This window comes from Emydura macquarii, unplaced genomic scaffold (genome assembly GCF_026122565.2).
Source record: "Emydura macquarii macquarii isolate MOO-44397 ecotype Brisbane River unplaced genomic scaffold, CSIRO-AGI_Emac_v2 contig_2768, whole genome shotgun sequence".
NCBI lineage: Eukaryota > Metazoa > Chordata > Testudines > Chelidae > Emydura > Emydura macquarii.
Genome location: NW_027132905.1, coordinates 37302390 through 37323157, shown reverse-complemented (window position 1 = coordinate 37323157; position 20768 = coordinate 37302390). Strand labels below are relative to the sequence as shown.

At 42.2% G+C, this 20768-nt stretch overlaps 1 protein-coding gene across 1 annotated transcript in view; it reads right to left on the bottom strand.

The window, feature by feature from the left end:
* NPHP4 (nephrocystin 4) overlaps nucleotides 1–20768 on the bottom strand; it is a 99301-nt gene that overhangs the window by 55730 nt on the left and 22803 nt on the right. The window contains exons 6-8 of the mRNA XM_067567095.1: nucleotides 13814–13950; nucleotides 9538–9719; nucleotides 8522–8648 (exon numbers count right to left, since the gene is read on the bottom strand). Coding sequence (XP_067423196.1) covers nucleotides 8522–8648; nucleotides 9538–9719; nucleotides 13814–13950 — 446 coding nt within the window. The remainder of the gene's footprint in view (nucleotides 1–8521; nucleotides 8649–9537; nucleotides 9720–13813; nucleotides 13951–20768) is intronic.

The following is a 20768-nucleotide window of genomic DNA, read 5'->3' as shown; positions in this document are numbered from 1 at the left end:
TAGAACACTGGATTTTACAAGTACATATCCAGTTTATCCATAATGTAAGTGTAACAAATCTCTGACATGCGTGCTCCTGACACAATGTATCTTAGCAATCAGGCTATGTGATAATGGCACTTCATACCTTTATGACATGACCAAATAGCCTTTCCTCCTTTATTTTTGATTAACATCATGCAACATTTTCCATCCCTAAGACTCAAAATTGACAACCCCATTTCCCCTGCACTATGACGATTTGGCCAAATTTCAACCCAGAGTCAATAGAAACTGTGCATGCCAGGGTTTATAATGTAAGTGCTAGCACTAACGCTACTGCAGCATTACCACCATTGCCATAATAACTGGGTCTGTGGTCCATATGGTGATCAATCTTCCTATCTAGAGACAGTGATTTGTTTTCTGCCACTAGGATTAGTGAGACTGTGAAAAAGAATTTTAACTCCTGCATTGAAATAGAAGCATAAATAATATACGTCTCAACCTAGTCCTCCAAGATGGGAAATAGTTTCTAAAATGAGGCCAAAGGGTTCCAGTCATACTGTCATACAATCAGCCTCCTCTTAAAATCAGACATTATAGAAGGGTCTGTATAAAAACAAGCTTACGGGTCGTTCAGTCCTGGAAATGCCTCTTGTCGCTCTCTGCAACATGCTGATTATGGCGCCAAGGTGGCAATCTGCTTTGGGATTAAGCGCTCTGCATAAAGGGCATGCAGAGGTCAATTGGGTGCAGCCTGAAGCCATTGATGGCCTGGCTAGACGGTTCCCAGCAGTGCAGTTTATGGCACACTGGCATGTCACATGGATACTAATCCCCCGTCTCAGGCTCAGTAGCCCGTTAGCAATGTGAAAGTCACAGACACGCTCAGTGGGTGACAGAGGACACCATGTTGCCCAGGTAGCACTTGTGCAGGCAAGGACATGGGCATGGCCAGCATCCCAGTGCATCACACAGTACAGCAGGAGAGAGGGAGACGGAGGCAGGTAAGCAGCCTCTTCAGGCAGCAGTTGCTGAAAGGAGGGGATACTGCCATAGGCATCCCCAGGGGATTAAGGAACATTTAGGGTTGGATTCCCAAAGCACCCTCATTGGCCAAACTTTTTGCCTCCAGAAGCCAATGGGAGTTTTACCTATTCTTAGCCAGCGCTAAAATCACACCCTTATTCTCTTCTTTGATTTGAAGCACACGCAGCAATGCTCACTTCCCATCAGCCTGATTCTGAATGTAATCAGCCATTTCATGCCTGCAGTTTAAACGTCTCCCTTTCCTCTCCCCCATGCTGCCAGATAACAATTTTGGGAAGGGGTTTTCCTCTTTCTGAGCCTTGTTGAGAGCCTAGGACCATGTCAGCACTTAAATAATGACAACAAGGACAGAGAGACTCTGAAGACATTTGCAGTGACTCCATTGTTTGGCTGTGTTTATTCTGCCAGCAACAAAATCTGTGAACTGGGCAGGAAGTGGTAATGAATCACCCTCCTCAAACAGTCACAGGAGAATGGAGATGGAGGTGGCTGATGACTTTTTATTTACCAGCATCCTCAAAGACCGCAAGCTTCAGGGCACAATACAGAGCAGCATTTGTATTTGTCTTCACAAATCTCTGTTGGCTACACAAGGCAACAGGAAATGGAACTAGGAGCGTTTCATCTCTAAGTCAGCCCACGTCAGCAGTGAGCAATCAGCCAACATAGGGTGGGTACAGGAGACAAAGCTTTCTCAGCAGCAAGAAGATAGCATAATCATATATCTCAGGGCCATCTGGACTTGTTCTAAGACCTTGAACCACCTGATCTGGCCAGAATATTTAAAGGCTAAAATTAAAATATCTCCATTAAAAGGTGGGAAGAGCAACAGAGAGACTCAGAGTTCCCTGGGAGTATCATTTTGGGATTTATATAGATGCTGAGTTACTGGGGATGAGCATGGTGAATGTCTCTGGATGGATGGACAGATATGACTGTGGCCCAGCTCCTACTGCACAAGGATCCAGATCACTACAAGCATTACCATAACTGTTAGCAGTCTCAGCTGAGGGCACGGAGTGACTGAGCCATGGAGTCTAAACTCCATCCTTTAGACGTGCTCCTTCCAGGGCAACATTAAAGCACATTGGTAAGGAGACAATGTGGGGAAAGCACAGAGCTCCCACATTGTACCTGTACTGCTCCGTGGCTAAGCCAATAACTTCAGCCTACCAAGTTCTCAGGCTGGTACTTGCTTCCAGCATTAAATATACTTTGATTTTATTATTTTTTTAAACTACACCTGGAACTGGCCTTGAGCTCAAATAACTGCAAGTTTCTTAGCACTGTACAAAATACATAAATAAAAATCTGCATTCAAATATCCAGACCTCAGCAGGTCCCTGGATTTTAACTTTTTAAATTAGTTGAATCCAATATCTAATTTTCCAATTGTTGCTTGCCTTCTCCCAGTCAATACAAATCCCTCCTGCTAGTAGGGCATGTGTCACTTATATAAATATCCATTTTTCCCCAGTTCTGCTTTGGACAGCGCTAATGAGAGAAGACATTTACTGCTTTATCGATGACCCTCTCACAGTCATCTTAGTCGGACAATTAGGGACTCATAACAAATCAATTGCTATTGATTAAGCTGCACATTCTTATTATAAAGATCTCTGTAGGTGACAGCCTGCACAAAATGTTGAAGCCTGTGCTGGAAAATTCCCCAGCCTTGGAGAGAGAGAGAGAGAGAGAGAGAGAGAGAGAGTCAGGCCATGTACATGGAACAGGGCTAGAGGAGCAATTTATCAGACCACCAGGATGAGTCTCCCCTGCTGTCTCCCTCAGGCAATGCATGAAAAACAGACCATTTTAAAATTCCTTGTCTACCTGAATCAGATCATCTTTATCTAAGTCATTAGGGTTTCAATTTACTTAAAATAAGGAGAAAACCACTCATCCAGACAGTGCCGGGTAACAGGGTTTAATCATTTTAATGCAGACCTATACACTCTCACTCTAACAACAAATGAGAAATGCAAAGCATTGCATGATTCTGGCCATTTTAGCAATACTTCAGTGACTACCTTCTATTAAAGAATTAGACACAGTTGTTACAGGAGGTTGCATTCATAACAGAAATTCTTGCATTAACGAGCTTTTCTATAAGGAAAAAATACAAAAGCTACATACTTCACCAAAGAAGTGAAAATGTTCTTATTCTGGATTTAGATTCTATAAATACAACCTACTCTAGGCTGAACTTGGCCCCTTTTTGTGACAAAAGTATTAGATGGGGTCTCTTAATTTCAGAGGTTGACTCATTTATTATTTTACGTTTTTACATATATTAAATAAGGACCCATCATGGATCCTAAGCATATGTGTGCAATATTATAAAAACCCTTCGCACTGAACCAACGTCTAAAACCTAAAGGCTCCCAAGCCCTCTTCCACTCCCCATGAAGCTCAGATTCTCCCACCACAGCCTGAGTTCCAACTATTCAAATCATCCAGTTTCAAGGCCACCAGGATGCAATGGAAGGTTGCAGTAGGCAAACCTGTCCCGTGGTCCACACCTTGCTGAGAGCTCTCACAGGGACAACCTAGACTTTTACTCCAAAGTGTGGCTGCTAACGGACAGAATCCAGGCATAGCAATCAACGCAGGTGATGAAGACAAAACTTATGGCATTCCTAAAGGAGACAGGATAAGGTTTAGTGAGGGATACTTTTATTTAGCATTAACTGGCCTTATCCTACCTGGTATTTCAAAGAATGAAAACTACCATCTAAGCAAGAAAGAACATAGTTGCAATATTGCATCAGACACATCTTGGCCAACGTCCTGCTGCTGGAAATAGCCTATACTCACTATTCAGAATATAGGTGGAGAAGAAGCTCACGTTCATTCCCATCCCTCTCACCACAATATAACGTGGAGTCTTAGCCCATTGAAATAAACTCAGTGCACCAATTTGGTGTTGTGCCAGGGGCCAACCAATCACATCTCACAGTTTGGGGTATGAGATGGTCACGTGTGGCGTTGGTGAGGGAAGGAATTTATTGCATGATCCCTATTTACAACACTGAATCCATGGAATTCACCAGGGCTAAAGACAATAAAGGCAACGAATAGCTTTCTGTTGGCTTGTCATGATTTTGTATTGCTCCAGAATTTGGACTGCAAAAACTGTATGAAATAATTTAAATGTGTGCACTTATCCCAATAAATGTATGCTAGCATGCATGGTAGGATTCTTCTAAAGTAGGAGAAGTCCTGTGATTTTGAAATCCTTTGACTAATAAGATTTAAACTCACAAATAGAGTTAAGAATTCAAAAAAGAACCAAAAAAGGATGAATTATTTTTCAGAGTGCAGAAATTCAATTTTGTGCTAAAACCTAAAGAAGAATTCACTTTTTAAAAGCTGAAATTCTCCAAATGATTTTGCAAGAGCACTCCAGGACTGCTGCAGTCTCAGTTTCTCCATCTACAGTGGAAAAATTTAACATATAATTAGAAAGATTTCATAAGCCCACTTGTGACACATTACATGTGGTACCTTTGAAAAACACTTTGACATTTTGATGGGCGATATTTGCTTTTCCATCCTTCAGACTGAAATAGTTCTTTAGAAACGATATGTGAGCAACAAAAGGAGCTATTGTTTGATTTTGAAAGACACTTTATAGTCAAGTGCAATTTTTGCTCAAGGTTTTATAATGTTCAAACATAACATTAAATATTTAGATCAACACAAGGTGGGAGTCAGATTCTCAATGAGTTAGGATTTTAGCACAAAGGGATCCACATGAAAAGCCTGATCTAACTCCTGCTGAAGACTTCCATTGCTTTACATGGGTGTGGGATCGAGCCATAAGAAACAACCATCACTCTCTATAAGGGTGGGTGAATCCTGAAAAGTTGTGTTCATGCACACGTGTTCGAATTCTGTAGTGCTCTTCAGTTCAGCCATATTCCTGCCACCTTCCCGTTCATTCCTTTAAAAGATTCACGCAAATAGGTTTTGTTCACATGAGTGTTTGAGGAATGGCTGATTCTCATATGCATACTTCTATGTGCATGAAAGGTTATTTGCTATTCAAGAAGGATCAGTGGCTCAGACATGGGCAACAAACAAAGTCATGTGATTTGGGTGACCAACATAATCAATAGTGAGCAGATGAACTGAACCAAACAACCCACAGGCTGAAACCTGTTTGTCCAAACTACCTAGAAAATACTTCAGAATAGATTCATGCACAGAAGTCAAGAACATGAATGATTCATGGACAGAACAAGCAACTAAGTTTCCACAACTATGATCCACAACTCATGATTTGACCAGCTCTTCTTTCTAGTTTGCAAATCAAAGCGTGTATAGAACAGTATAGAGCTGCTGTGCCGGATGATATCAATAGGCAAATAAGCCCAAACAGCTTTTAACATTTAGCCTCACTCAGGACTCACTTCAGCAGCAGCAAAGAAAGGATCAAACTGGCCTATTATTAGGGACAAGTCCAGTGATGCCTGGCATCCAAAGGTAACCTACGTGTAGTTTCTCTCTATAGGATGGAACATTTTAGACATGCCTATTTGATGTCCATGAGTGACTGAGCTAATGACGCTGCTTCTTTGCTCACTGTCTACCTTTCTGGGTTCTTTCCTGTGCCCTGTAGTATCAGAATGCTTCCCAAGAGTAAGAACAAAAGTGATGTTTCTCTCTTCCTTCTCTGCAGGGTTAATGCGGTTTTTCCCCCCACCTACACTGTAGACACATCAGGTTGTGAGTTCTATTCCTGATGCCTTGTGCACTTTAACTGATTGGCAGACAACGGTCTGCACGACACCTCTGGGAAATCAAGTATTCGTAGGAGGCATCACCTGACAATTTTCCTTATCTCTGCTGTGATCAATGGAAAAGAGGCAGCTGCACTTTCATTTTCAATGGTGAGATCTTGTGAGGGAGGTGAAGGTCAATTAGGCAAGAGCACAGAAGTGACTGTGGTGTAGTGACTCTTACTGATGGTCTGAGCGTTATGTGTTTCATTAGCAACCAAAAGCAGCTTGAGATACCCAGGGACCAGCTAAGCATTACGCTCAAGCCACTGCCTCCATGCAGAATAGGACAATGGGTAAACAGATGGTAGCAATCTCCAGGTGGTGAATAAAGTGCCGTCCCACACAAGCACTCAGATGTCAAGGGACAATCAGTTCCTTGACCGTACTTGTTCTTTAAACTACTAGAATGAAATGGAATGGAAAGCCACTGCCCTATTTAACTGAGGGCTTGTCAAGTTAACAGAACAGAAAACCAAAGCTCTGATCTTCTGGGACTTGGTTTAGAGAGTGAAGTAGAAGCCATTGCCTCAGGTGTTTTGGGTTTGAAGGCGGAGGACATGCTTAGCAGGAGGGTGAAGGAGTTGCTGCTGTCATAAAACAAAGTGACCTTTCAGTTAACAAATAAAGTGTCAATGGTTTCCCTGTAAGACGATCAGAGCTGTTCTCCAAGTCAGAGCTCCCAAGGGCAGAACACTGTAGGCTAACAAGACAAATATAATCAAAATTTCCAATTTGCAAAACCAGAGACACATGGGGATTACGGTGGGTGATTTAATTAATAAAAGCAGAGGAATCTGTAATTAGTCATCACAATTTTGTCAGGCATTTTCACCAAAATAAATCAGTCTGCTGCTCGTTCTTTGAGGGGCCGCATTATTTTGGGGCCCCTTTTCTGCAGATCTGGGGTTCAGCATCTGTTATGTTGCAAACTGGAGATTTTAGTCAACAGTCGTTTTTAAAGCACAAATTATTGTTTTGCTTTCCTCAATGCACTTACGGGGTCAATAGATTTCTACACCAGAGTAATGAATTGTGGTAAATAGCAACAAGGAGGAAAACCAGAACGTTACCAAGTGCATTTTCAAAAGCTAAGACCCAGTGATCATTTGTATTAATGAAAAGGATTAAATTTATAAGAAATAATTATGAAGAGGGAGTGATGTGTTACATTAAGTAAAACTCTAGTTCAGCTAATAAACCAAAGAAAGCACAAAACACTGAACCAGTGCAGAAATTGGAGTGTGTGAGATCAGAACTCCTAAGCCTATATATGGTAGGTGCCCAAACCAAGAACGCTTTATGAAATAACAGAAGTTTTAAGAAGAGGAAAGCCTGGCTCTGTGTACTTTGGGGTCAATGGGAGTTTCGGGCCCCAGGGGCTTAACGTCTTTTTGTTCCACAATGTCAGCAATTTCTGGGGAAAACCACATTTTCCTCTTTTGGAACACTTGACTTCCACTGTGTACTGAAGAGAGAACCTTGTCTGGCCGTTAAATGGAATCCAGTATTATGTTAAGATGAAACCATCCTATCAGAGGGAATTTATGAAGTACTGTACAGCCTCAAAAGCAAGGGAAGAGGAGCAGTGCTTGTCAAAAGAGACTACCATGGCTTAAATATTTCACAGAAGACTAATAAGCAACCAAATTAACATATTGCTCACTGTGTGTAACACTCATGAACAGTTGTAAATCATCACAAACATTCTTGGGGATCTTAGCTTCATGTATATAAGTTTATCACAGGGGGCTGGAAAACCTGAAACTTGTGACATAGCTCTGAATGATAAGGCTCCAAGATGTTTCTTTTAAGATGTTTGAAAACAGGTTTCCCATAGTATAAATTATCATTGCACCTCCTGTATATAATGCAGTACTAAAGTTTTCTTTATTGTAGATGCTGCATAATATATATTTTATAGGAATCATTTTATTCACTTTACCAGAAAGCTAAGCTTTCAACAAAGAGTCTATCATTTCCAGACCTTTTTTGCACTGAGAAACTTCCTACAAACTTGTTTCAGAGCTTCATTTTAAGTTGTTCTGGTGATAAAACCAAATATCAATGCAGTTCTGAAAAGAGTGGCTTCATTACAATAAACGTAACCTATAATTTTGAGTTGCAAGTATCTGTCTCTTCAATTTTGCTCTCATCTAACCTGAGAATACTAGTTTAGTGGGCTGCAGGAGCTAAAATTATTATCCAGCTAGACGACATGCAGTACAATTCAGCAGTTCAAAAATTAGAAAGCCATGCATTAGCAAGAAACTACTCAATTTTTCTTTACAGGGCTCAACATCTTAACCACTTCATAAGGAGTTTTTCAATAGATGGCATGTGTCTTAAATACCTGCACTAATTATATAGCAGACAAGAATAGCTCAGAAGGTGCCATTTGTCTATTGTCTCGGTAATAGAGGATTGTGAAACTTGGTCAGAATACATAGATCAGAATGCTATTGTGTAACTATCAGGTACAGATTTATGTTCTTTAATATTTAATCACAGAAAGGCTAAAAATGTCACCGAGTAACCAGAACAGTCGGCAAGAAGCTATTGTGGTCTTTCAGGAAAATATGATGAGTGACTAGTAAAGGAATGTCAGTGATGCTGTACATGCATAGTTTGTATGGCACTTTGGATCCTCCAGGACAAAATGGGTAATAGAAACAGTTATTTGTAAGTGTTACATTCATTCTTACCTTCCTGTCGGCTCCACTTGGTGCACAGAAGACGTATTCCAGTTGGAAGACAATGCTGAACGCTGAGTGACGGACCATCTCAGTCAGACGAATGCGGCTTCTCAAAACCAAAGCTTGACCTACCATGCTGCATTTGGAATGTAACAAAACTGCAGATTAAACGGGGACTATTTATTACAGTTCTGCAGAAAATCAGCTTCCAGCTGATCCCGGCTGCACTGCATTCCTCATTGGTGATCTGTGGGTATTGTGTGGCACTGAGCAAAGTTCTAGACATTATTATTATTACTTGTTACTTGTACTGTGCAAGTATCTAGGAGCCTGGGCATGGACTAGGACTCCATTGTGCTAGGCGCTGTACAAACAGAGGAAAAAAGAGATGATCCCTCCCGCAAAGGTCTTACAATCTAAGTGCAAGCCTGATACAGACCTTGGGAAAGTGCTTCTATAGTTACTCCTATAAGAGCAATAAATTCACTGATATTTTAACTCCATACTTAAGGCTGAATACAGCACAAAGAATGTGGCTGAACTGTACTAGGCCAACCACCATCAGCCTCTGAGTAACATTCTTCGCTCAAACACCCACACTTCTTCTTGGGTGTTGTTCCACCTTAAAAACACCATCGGCCTTTTTCAGATGAGGGGAAGTAGTGCTGAGCCTTGGCACTGTCGACCCACAGCAGCCTGGGTTGAATAGAACTGAATCTGCAAACTCCCGAGAACCTCCTAAGAGATGCTCATCTCCCTCCGGAGATGGGAAGGAGCTCAGCGCCAGGCAGGGTGGGCCTAAAACTGGCTAATGAGGTTGCTCCCTCAGCCCTGCCCATTTTCCAACTCTAATTTCTCGGGACTGAAATCCAGGGAGGGCAGGAAAGAATGACATCTGCTGCTCCAGCCCTACGGACTGCAGCCCGTCTGCCACTGACAAGACGAGTGAAATGAAGCACCTTAGTGCAGCCAAAGGCAGAAGAAATCAGCCACTCGTCAGCAGTGATGGGCTTTTAACTTCGTACCTTGGTTTGGTGCTGGGGCCTTGTTTCCTGTGGAAGCTGGCCGAGCGCCCCCGAACCACCTCCGCCTCTGGCACCAGCACCACCACCTGAGGTGTCTGAACGAAGCACAAGCCATTGTGGACCCCGATGTGCAGCCGTCGCTCCTGAATGACAACTGCACTCCCATCCACCGTGGAGCCCACCTGGAAATCAGACCATTTCATCAAGGTTACGTCACAGGCTGAAATAACAAATCCTCCAGGAAACACACAGCAACAGGCTGGGAGATGGGAACTACTCCAGCATTATGACTGGAACAGCCCTCAGCTGCCATGGCCCCAGCCCCGTCTCCAGCTCTGCTGGGAGAAGCAGGGAAGCCCATTGCATTAACTTCGTGACCACGCACAGGGATGGGGTGAATACTTCATAGGTGGTGCTCAGCTCCTACCCCTGCCCCCCAAATCTGGCTAAAGGGGACTCCCCACAGTGGCCTTGGAGAACTGCACCTTTCCTTTTTAAAATGGCTCAGCATGCAAGTAGTGCTATTCACGGCCATGAGACTACTCCTGTGCTTAAATTTAAACACAAGCTTAAGTACTTCGATGGACCAGGGCTGGAGTGCTTGGCGCCTGGTGAGATCAAGCCTCAGACGGGAGATGGCCAAGAGGACGGGGAGCAGAGCCCTGCAAATCCATTTTCATTTGTGAATTATGTTTGCTCTTTGTCTGGTTCTCAGGCCTATAGCCAATGAAGTGGCATTTGGAGGATCAGGAAGGAAAATGTAGGCAATTAATCATGAAGCCATATAAATAGAACCTGCCCCAGGGTGACTGCTAGATATTAAAGTGTTTCATCTTAACAGAAAATCCACTGCAAATATTACAAACAAACAAGGATTTTCCTCCCAGTTATTATTGCTCACTAAATTATATGGTATACGAAAATGAACATTAAACCTTAAAGTTCCTTTATCTTTCCATTAATCAAAGCAAGTTGACCAAACAGCAACCTATTAGTGTTTGAATATTCAAAACATAAACCACAGAGAACAGCTGTCTGATGATCAAAAAGAAAACCAAGAAGTAAAATGCTAAAACATAATAAAATGACTTTCATGGTGAAAAACCAGCACACTATCCCTAAAGCAATCTTGTGCTAGTGCCATTTGTATAAATGTATCTGTTCTATACAAAAACAAAGCAATAGCATTATTGCTAAGTTAATGTACTTTCTCCTTGTTTGCTCCTTACAAAAAGCAGGCAATCATTTTATTTTTCTCTCTCTCTCTCATTTTAGAAAGTTTCCAAAACAGTTTTGTGGAAAAAGATAAAAGTACTGGAGCTGTTGCAAAATACCCAGCCAAAATTCCCCATGCCCGCTGCTAATTTGCAATCTTTCACATTCCTCCTCAACTAGGACCAGGCAAGTGGTAAATCACTGTCTCATAAGATGGGCGCAGCTAGAGGATAATGCAGTTCATCATGCAAACATGCAATTTTTTAGCTTCCCTGGTTTTCCAGGATTTTTTTTTTTTTTTTTAATTGTGCGGGGACAATAGTACAGAGAACTTATTTCTGGAAATGCTGGCTTTTGATTGGCTGCTTCAACAGAAAGGAAGGTTTGCAGGGTCCTAAGGATAAGAATGTTAGAATCAGAATGCTAGCAGCAAGGATTTGGAGCTCAGCAGTAAGATTTGACTAACTCTATCCTGGGAGATACTGGGCAGCCTCAACTCTGAGGGACTGCAATGGGAGCTGGGGGCACTCAGCACCTCACAGGACTGGGCCTTTGAAGAACAGGAGGTGTTATTTCAAAAACTTTTCAAGAGATTAGCAGGCATGGAGCCCACCTCCGCACCGGGTAACTGCAAGCAGGAGGGGCTACTGAGTAAAAGCATCAACTGACATAATCAATGTGCAGCTCTAGTCAGTTCTGGCCAAGCAGAAGAGCTCTCCTTTTCCACGATGGCTTTTTATATTAATCTCCTCTTCAATGTACCTTAGAAAAGAAAGCTTTGGTTTCAAGTTACAAGGTCATAAAAAGCAAATGGTGCAACAGCCTGAGCTGTAAGGAGAGATAGGTACTGCTGTGGAAGGGAACCGCCATAAATGTTTACGCCCATGCAAAGTGTCTCAGTGTGCAAGCTGGTAGGGCTAAGATACAGCCCAGGATCTGCTCCTAAAGCATGGAAACTTGCTCTAGAAAGGAGCTGATCCAGGGCCAGAGCCTGCTTAGTCTTTAAGTGGGTGCACCATGTGGACAGGGGGCATAAGGCCCTCCTCCCAGATTTCTGCATTCTCATGAGAACCTGGCAATGTTGCAGCCCCTGAGTTCCTGGGGATACAGGGACTGCTCCCAACACAGGTCCTCAGGAATGCAGGGAGCAGGCAGGAAATAGGAGGCTGGAGGGGCGGATACACTGCGCAGTCAAGTGGCAAGTGCATAGTAAAGTGCTACTCAGTGGCTGATGTTCACCCGCATGCTGACGGCTAGCACAAAGCTCAGCTGACACCTATGCCCTTAGAATAGGTTTGGCGCTCTGCACAGGGGTGAATTTCACCTGGCACAAGCCACAGTAGCAGAGCTGGGTCCACGGTACAAAATTATCTCACACCATGTGGTCCTTGAACATCAGCAGCATGACGAATTGGATGAGACTTCCAGCAAAGCTCCAGAACAGGGGACAGCAACTTCCAAAGCTAGGGAGGAAACCAGTTTTATTAAACTATAGCTCTCCACGCATGGCTTTTGTGACTTCTTTCCTTCTAACTTCCAATGAGTCACACATTATTGCAAAAATGGCTTTCTGAAATTCTGCTGAGAAAATTGCCCAGCGGGGCTCTGTTTAAACAAGGCAGAAAAAGCTTAAACAAGTGATAATGGGAAGCCCTCAGAGAGAAAATGAAATTGTGAGAATGAAACAACATTTCAAGTTGAACTGAGCCAAATATCCTCCACACATCCTTGGCAAATACTGTTTTACTGCTTCTACCCCTTCATTCTGCAAGTTAATTTACTTTTAAATGAAGACTGTATTTTATGTTACAATGAGGAGCCAGTGTTGAAAGTCCAGGTCTTAGGACAGCCCTCTTATCCACCCTCATAAATCTAGAGTTTACTGTTCTGGAAACGCTGCAGAAATAGCTCCTCTTTTGGCCAGTGGTATTTCTCTATTGCAAGGGAAATGGCTGTGCTTTCAGTCCCTGAATAATTATTTTAAATATTGAATCGGGAGCTTGTATCTAATCCCTCCTTTTTAGCTACCTGGAGCTCTCATAATAGCCTTTGTGATAGAAATCCCTGGAGTCGCAATCCCAGGTGATAACATCAGCTGAGGTGATGCCAATACCAAGCTCAATGGGCTGCTGACTTAGCCAGAAATAACTTATCCCAAAACAGGCAGATACGCAGGCATATCTGCTACTTGTGTTACCTCCACATACTCCACTGCTCTGGCAGTTGCTCAAACCCCACACTGATTCAGCTGTTCAGGGCAAAAGTGTTTTTAGTAAAAGTCCTGTCCACTGCCTGGGTACAGGATCTGAGACCAGTCGAATCAAGACTAGCCATTGTAGACAGATAAAATGGCAACTTTTTCTCCTTCTCCCCTTCACGAATGGGAGGAAAGTGCCAGAGAAAGACTTTCCAGCACCAACACTCACTGGCTATCGTTTATTGCCAATACATCTGACGGAGAATCTCTGTCTGGTAGCTGAAGATTCCTGGAGCCATGACCTAAGCAAGGCTGGGGCAAATCATTACAAGGACAGGAGTATGAGAGAGAGCCCGGATGCTTTAGGAAATTGTGGTGGTCACTCAGTAGGCAGTGCTTCTTGCCCTTAGTCAGTACTGAGCCAGTGCATCTCCATGGGGATTTTGGTGCAGTCTTTGGAAAAAGATATAAGATCTAGATCTTGCTGTCTATGGTCATTAAATCTCCTAAGGCACTTTTTACAAGGATAGGGACGTCACCCTCTGAGTCCTGGCCAGATTCTCACTTGGCCAATCACACTGCACGCCCCTAATCAGCCCTTCAGTTAGATAAGATGTTCTGTGCACCCTGCTCTGAACTATTCTGTAGTGTTGCTGTGTACTGTTAAACAGCTACTATGTTTCACCCCAGAGGTTGCACTTCAGTGGTAGGCAAAGTGATTCATAGATATGGTTTATCCAACTGCTTGCAAAGCTATTAATATGTACCTAGATAAAAGCCTTCTTATAAATGTAAGTTTATTACCATGATAAAAATACCAAGATAAAAAAGTAGTTACTAATGATGCAGTGATATTTACAGTACCTTAAGTAAATGATCACTATTGAGTAAATCCAGCAGCTCTTCCTCAAATTTTTGTAATGAAGGGTATAGATTGATGGACAGCTTATCCAAGTACCATGTGACTGATTTCATGAGGTGAGGTTTTCGAAAATAATCATCTGAAAAGACATCCAGCCATGTGTTACACTGCGCAGTCACCTAAGGAATGTAAAAATATCCAAAAATACAGCCTGGATATTCAATCCAATTCTCTGAGCAAAGCAGAGAACCCAGCTGAAATACGCGATACTCACATGGAACTCTCAATAATGAGCCCTCATCTTTCCACAGTCAAAATTAATAAACAAATGCTAACTGCAGGAGAAGTCTATTTTCTCCTTCAAAATGCCTCCAGCAACAAATTCTACGATTTACTCATTAAAAGAAAGTAGATTATAAAAGCAAAGGAACATCTGTTACCCCTTCAGCTTAGTTTTCTTTCATGTCTTATACTCTTCTCCAGCCAGAAAGAAAACTAGCTGTAATCCTCCTCTTCTTATTACATCTGCTGTTAACCATCCGGAGTCTAACACCCTAGGAAAGCCAACAAGTCAGCCCCATAATTTAACTGGTACCAAGTGGGGAAGACCCAAGTCCACAACAGATTTAATTATCCCTACACTCCAACTTGAGAGAGAGCTAAAGCATCACACAACAGCTTGAGGCGAAAAAGGTCAGCTTAACTCTGGCTATTGTATGTTCAAGTGCCAGGATGAGCTGCAATAGGCAGAGAGCACGTGCAGTTGTGTGTTCAAGGAAAGGACGATAGGGGAATACGTGACAGCCAAAACTACTGGGGGTGGAAGAATGAGCTCTTCTTGTTCCCTGGACTAGCCCCTTCCTGGGTTATTTACTTCTCCACCCAGCTGCATCACCTCTTTTTATGTGCATGTGGGCCATTCAGATCTCATGCACGAGGTCTCTACTTCCAAAAATGAAATCTAGGTTCCGATGCAGATCGGCCAACAAGCAAAGAACAGGATAAGGACGATGTAACCTGAATACAGCCCTTCCTCCCCCTCCCCCTTGCCATCTCTTGCCTGACCTATGTCGTTCTAGCAGGTCACTGTGTTACTGGAGAGTCTTCTTTAGCCCAAGGTACCCATTCATCTAGAGTACTCCCATGGAGGCTGGAAGCACACGGCGCAGAGACGCTCCAGGAATCCACACTGACTGCTTGCGGCTGCAAGTGTAATAAACACTCTGCTAAAAGAGTTTTGAGCCAGTGAGCAGTGAAGTAGTGGATGTGTTAGAGAACCTGTGGGAATTACTGAGCCACCTCCCTCAACTTCTCTGGCAGTAGCAGGAGGAAGGATCGCACTGCAGTTCCTTAACATATGCATGTGTCTTCCTATCTAGGTAACCCAGACCAGCAGCTACTATATTGTATAGAATTACATTTCACTTACTAAGGCTGCCTGGGGGAAAAATGCAAGAAAGAATAAACCCAACTCCACCACACTGCACTTGGAGAATTTGCACAGCTTAGAGTGACAACAGCAGATTTATAAAGTTTTGCAAGGCAGGGCTTGGAAGGAAAATTGAAACTGACTGACCCCTTGATCTACACTGTATTGGCTGGATTCTGCTAATAAGTAGAGAGAAAGCTAGGCTCAGTGATGATTAAAAGGCACAGGTTGAACCGAGAGTCACAGAGAGGGCATAAAATATGAAGATATGGAGAAGAAACAGTTAAAAATGGAACAGCCAGCCACTAGCATTCACAATTGTGACCACAACCTGTCCAAGCACCTAAGCAAACACACCATGGTTTCATACAAATGTAGAAATCCAGAGATCATTGTTAGATTAAATATGCAAATAGATAAATAATTAATCATTTATTTACGCATGAGTATTTCCATGGATCTCAGCACTGCAGGGTCCCAACAAGGCTACTATTTCCCAACTACTGCTGATATTATTTTAAGCTACATATAAATATCTCCTTCACTGCCCTGAGAGGGCTGGATTGTACCACTCTTACTCAACTTAGCGAGCATTTATTCACAGGAGTAGTTCCTCTCACTTCTAGTGCCCACAAGTTTTAGGGAAGGATATGTACAGTTTAGTCCACGGTGAACATCACCATGTATTTCCCATCAGACAAGCCTTCCAACTCTAAGATTCTATGATTCTATGGCAAATATTCTGAATTCCATCCATTTTATTTTAATCAGAGCTGAGTTGTTTTGTCTTGCCCTAAAAATACAAGAATAAGAAAGTTACAATGCCGATCACTGCTGAAGCTGTCAGTTATTCTATCTCAGCAGAAACTAGAGTGGGCTGCAAGTTTTGGAATGTTTGAGCAAAAATTAAGGGGTAGGAACACCTTCCTTAAGAGCTTTTTTCCACAGAAAGGCACCTGAATAAGATTTTATCCTCCTCCACACAACTCACAGTTGTGCATTAAACCTACACTATGTACTTAAAAGCAAAACTTGGAGTCTATAAAGTGCCTGACAATAGGATTCAATAATACAACATTTCAGGGCTAGCGTAGTGGTTAGTCAGAGCTGCAGGACTGTAAGGAATGAGGGAGTTCATAAATTAGTGCTAGTGAAGTTAGAATCTGCCTTAATTCGATTTTAGAGACCAAATATATCTGACTGGTTTCATATACTCTGTTATCTGAAGATTCAGTCTATCAAATTACAGGGTATGTTTTGTTTTAACTGCCCATTTTAAACCAATTTCAAGCATCCAGTTCCTTTATGTCCAGCTTCCAAATGGTATTTATTGCTTAGTGCTTTTGCTTAAGGCAGGGGAGGGGACAGTAGATGAAGAAGAGCTTGTTAACTTTTCAGAACAAAGCTTTTCTTGACAACAAAACAGCAAAAAATCACTAACACTGTTTTAGTTATTTCATTTTAAAAAGCCTACCAACATTACTAACTGAAAGCAAAGAGATTACAGGGAATAGACAGGCTGAACAGCTCCATGCTTTGGTATTTGTGGCAGGCTATTTGGTAATAACACTGTTACATTTATATTGAAGTCAGATGTTTATAAATCTCCCTGGCTAACAATTCAGGGCCCCCGTTCAGCCAGGCACCTAAGCACATGCCTTATTTTAATCCTGTAAGTAATCCCATGGAAGTCCTTTCTACCGCCTTTAGCATCTTGACTTTCAATTAATTTAACGTAATTCATTCATTCAGTGGGGCTACTCACACGCTTAAAGTTAGACACGCTTAAAGTTAAATACCGTGCGGACTTGGCGCCAGAGAACCATTGTTGCACTTATCACTGTCTTCCATCTGCAAACTGCTCCACTTTCCATTGCTAGCAGAAATCATGGATATCCCAGGCAGGCTGCAGCTGATCAAACACTGGTTTATGAAGGCTGAAGACTGCATGAATGTGACTGCAAGAGGCTGTGTATTGCTAACTGTGTGGCCATGGTACTGGGGGCGCTGTACGGAACTCAGCTGGACTTTCCCTTCCAGAAGAAGACTGAATCTCAGGAGGATGGATGGAGATTGTGCATTGGCAAGAGACATATGCAAGCCAGACACAGGATGGAAGAAGATCTCACTCGGGGGAGTGAATACAATGTGGTGTCACAATTAACATACTCAGTCAGGCCAATGAACATCTGGCTAGAACACATCGACTCAACGCACCCAGGAGTACAGCTGAGCTGTACATAAGTGATCAGCGGAGAGGCACGGCCCCAGTTGATCAACTGGTGTCTTGAAGGAGGATGCGGAATGCATTTCCTTATCACCGAGCAAAGACCCATTCTTCCTCTGCATGGTGGTTAGCATCCATTTCCCCTGCCACGTTGTTTTTCCCTAAATCAGTCCCTCACGTATACAGGGTAGGTACAAGGAGGAGCAGGAAGCAGCGAGCCAGATTTTCCCCCACAAAGTACCTCTCAGACTGTACTGGCTTTATTGTTTGTTCTGCAAGTTGTTGGACAGATAACTGAATTTGCAAGTAAAACGCAGCAGACAAACTGGGAAGGCTTTATGTGACTGTAATGCCTAAAACACAGTTTCCCTCATCTGCCACAAGATGGGACTGAAGCTCTGCAGCTGGAGGCAGATCTCAATGTATAAGGATACTGGGATAGACACTGAGGAAATCATCTGAAGATGCAGGAAAATGCCGTCTCCTTGCTGGCAAGAGCAAGGAGCTCCAAAGTCTGGAACAATGGGTGAGAATGGAAAAGAAAATCCTTTAGAGACAGACTTTATGAAGACTGGCACCACTCCAGCTTTTTAGATTACTAGCTATTTACCAGCCACAGTTAATGCACTTGGCATCTCCAGGGCTGTATTATTGAAACCATGTGACTGTCAAGCTCTGCATGTGGTGGCTGTGGTTCTAACAATGTTGGGGGCTCATTTGCTCTGGAGACCTCACAGTTTTTGATAACATGATGGCTGTGTCCTCAAAGAGAGGCATCCATGGGCGTTATTATGAAAAGAGTTTTCTGAGCAGAGGGAGTCACCATTGAAGAACTGATGAACTTGTCTTTATCCCTTAACTTTTCAGAATCCCACGGGTTTAGCCAGCAAGCCACCACTGCCTTGAGTTGCAAAGCACTGAAAATTCATAAGGATTAGTAAGGCTTCAGTGAATTGGAATCATATCCCTCTGCCTTTGCCAAATCTTCACTTATTCAGAACAACGCCATGAACAAGGATAACTTTGATACAAGCTGTAAAGACCTCTCCTAAGACGCCACTGACTGACTACTTAAAGTGTCCATCATTCATTCATAGCAGTTTCCTAGGAAGAGAAGTAATTAGCAAAAAAGGGGAATAGAGTTAAATGATTTTGTGTCACCTTTAAGGACAAAAGATACAAACTGTTGTGATTACTTTTCTATGAAAGAGAAAAAGTCCAAAGAATGTACAAAATACTTCCAAGATATTTAACTTCAAGGAAACATTATAACTAAAGAGAAGGAATTAGAGTCTGAAACCAGAAAGGAATAGTTTAAGTTAGACATCAGGAAACTTTTTTTTTTTTTTTAAACAATATGAGCAAGTTGCTTGTTCCACAAGCACAATTCAGAAATGTTAAGGCACAAAGGGACCATTATGATCATCTAAACTGACTACCTTCATAACACAGGCCAAAGAACCTCACCCACTAATTCTGCATCAAGCCTAGAACTTTGGTTGGAACTAGAGTATATATTTTAGAAAGACAACCAGTCTTGGTTTAAAGACTGTAAGTGATGGAAAATGTATCACATCCCTGGGAATCCGTGTTATTACAACAGTTAATTACAACCACTAACATTCCATGAATGGGGTAGCTTGTCCTTTGAAATCTCAGGTTCAGACAGTGACCCCAGTCCCATTATTGTTCTTCTGGTCCTTTTAGTCAGGAATCTGTAGAAGCAAAACTCAGCGTGCTGCCTGGGAACAAGGATGTTATTTAAAAACCATGTTAAAATAAGCAAAGTCGTCATTTGCATTTACGTCATATTGCTGGGTAGCTGGATATTCCCCTGAGGTCCCAGATTAGCACAGATTAATATGCCTGAGCTCTTGGGTGGGCAGAGTGAGTGTTAGACTACAAGATAGTTTTTTTTCTTTTTTCCCCCAAAGAAGTAGTTATTCTCTTCAAAGTTTCACAGGGGAGTTTCTCTTAAATTCAAATTGTTTTAAACTACATATTTCTTTGCTACTGTAAATATTTATAAGAATTATATAGTTCTTCTTCAAGGCACTGGAGAGCCGGGTAGGGTTCACTGTCAAATGGTCAAGCTTATTCAGCTCCTGTTGGATGTTTAAGGCTTTAAGAAATGAGATCATTTACGAAAAGGGAATGAATGGCTAGCTACTATTGCTAGCCCTTTATTTTATCTTAATTTACCCCTTTGGCACTTTTTTCACCAAACCATTTCATCCCCTCTTTCTCCAGTACAAATTGAGGTATGTCTCCGACAATTTATACTCGGTGCTTTAATCTGCTCTCCTGGCATTTATTCCATATATTTAATACCCTTTGCATGAAGCAATTTAAACCAAATTCCTCATTGACTCCTTCGTGCCTTCTCTTCATTATTATTATTTATGTGCACTGCAGTAGCACCGAGGGGCCTCATACACTGTGCTAAGTGCAGTCTCTGGAAGAAATATATGACTCCAGCCTTCTCAAAATAATACTACAGAGGATGACAATTTCTCTACTACTCTGATGTGACACATTGATGAGGGAGGGAATATGTCTACAGGTGAAGGCTGGAGACCGGAAACAGGGAACATTAGGTTTTAATTCCTCCTCTGCCACTGACTCATTGGCAATCACTTCTCTTATCTAACACTTCAATTTACCCAGCTAAAACTGAGAATAGTGATATTTACCTATTTCATAGTGATATGAGTCTCAGCTAATTAGCATTCATAATATGCTTTGAAATCCTCTGATGAAAGGTGTGACATACATTCCAAAAATAATAATTTTTTGTCATATCCACAATTGGACTTGCTTTCCCTTTTCCTCTAGATTCATTTTAGAGGTCTCTGTGCTATCATTTAAAACACACTAGGACAAACTTATCCCTAAGTGTTGTTCCCATGACTTCAGAGCTGATTCACCAGGGATGAGATTAGCCCCGAGTTAGGTCATTTATCCAGCACACCCTCATGCTTTCATTCTCTCTGTGGAGGGGACAGATGCTGGCAGAAGATACATTCCCAGAAATGGCACCTGATGCCTTGGCAGGCTGCACAAGCAGTCATGTGGATATTACGTCTGGAGCTGATATATGTTTAGGCTGTTGACGGGCTTTTTTCGGCTTCTGGACAGCATATTCTGTTAAACATGTTTACACCTCTTTGACTTTGCAGTATTAATGGGTTGTAATACATGATTATATCAATCCATATGACTGACTCACATGGCCACCTGAGTTTTCAACTGAGTTTTTGCCATTTCTCTCTCAAAAATTTCCCGTGACTGATCTTACCCT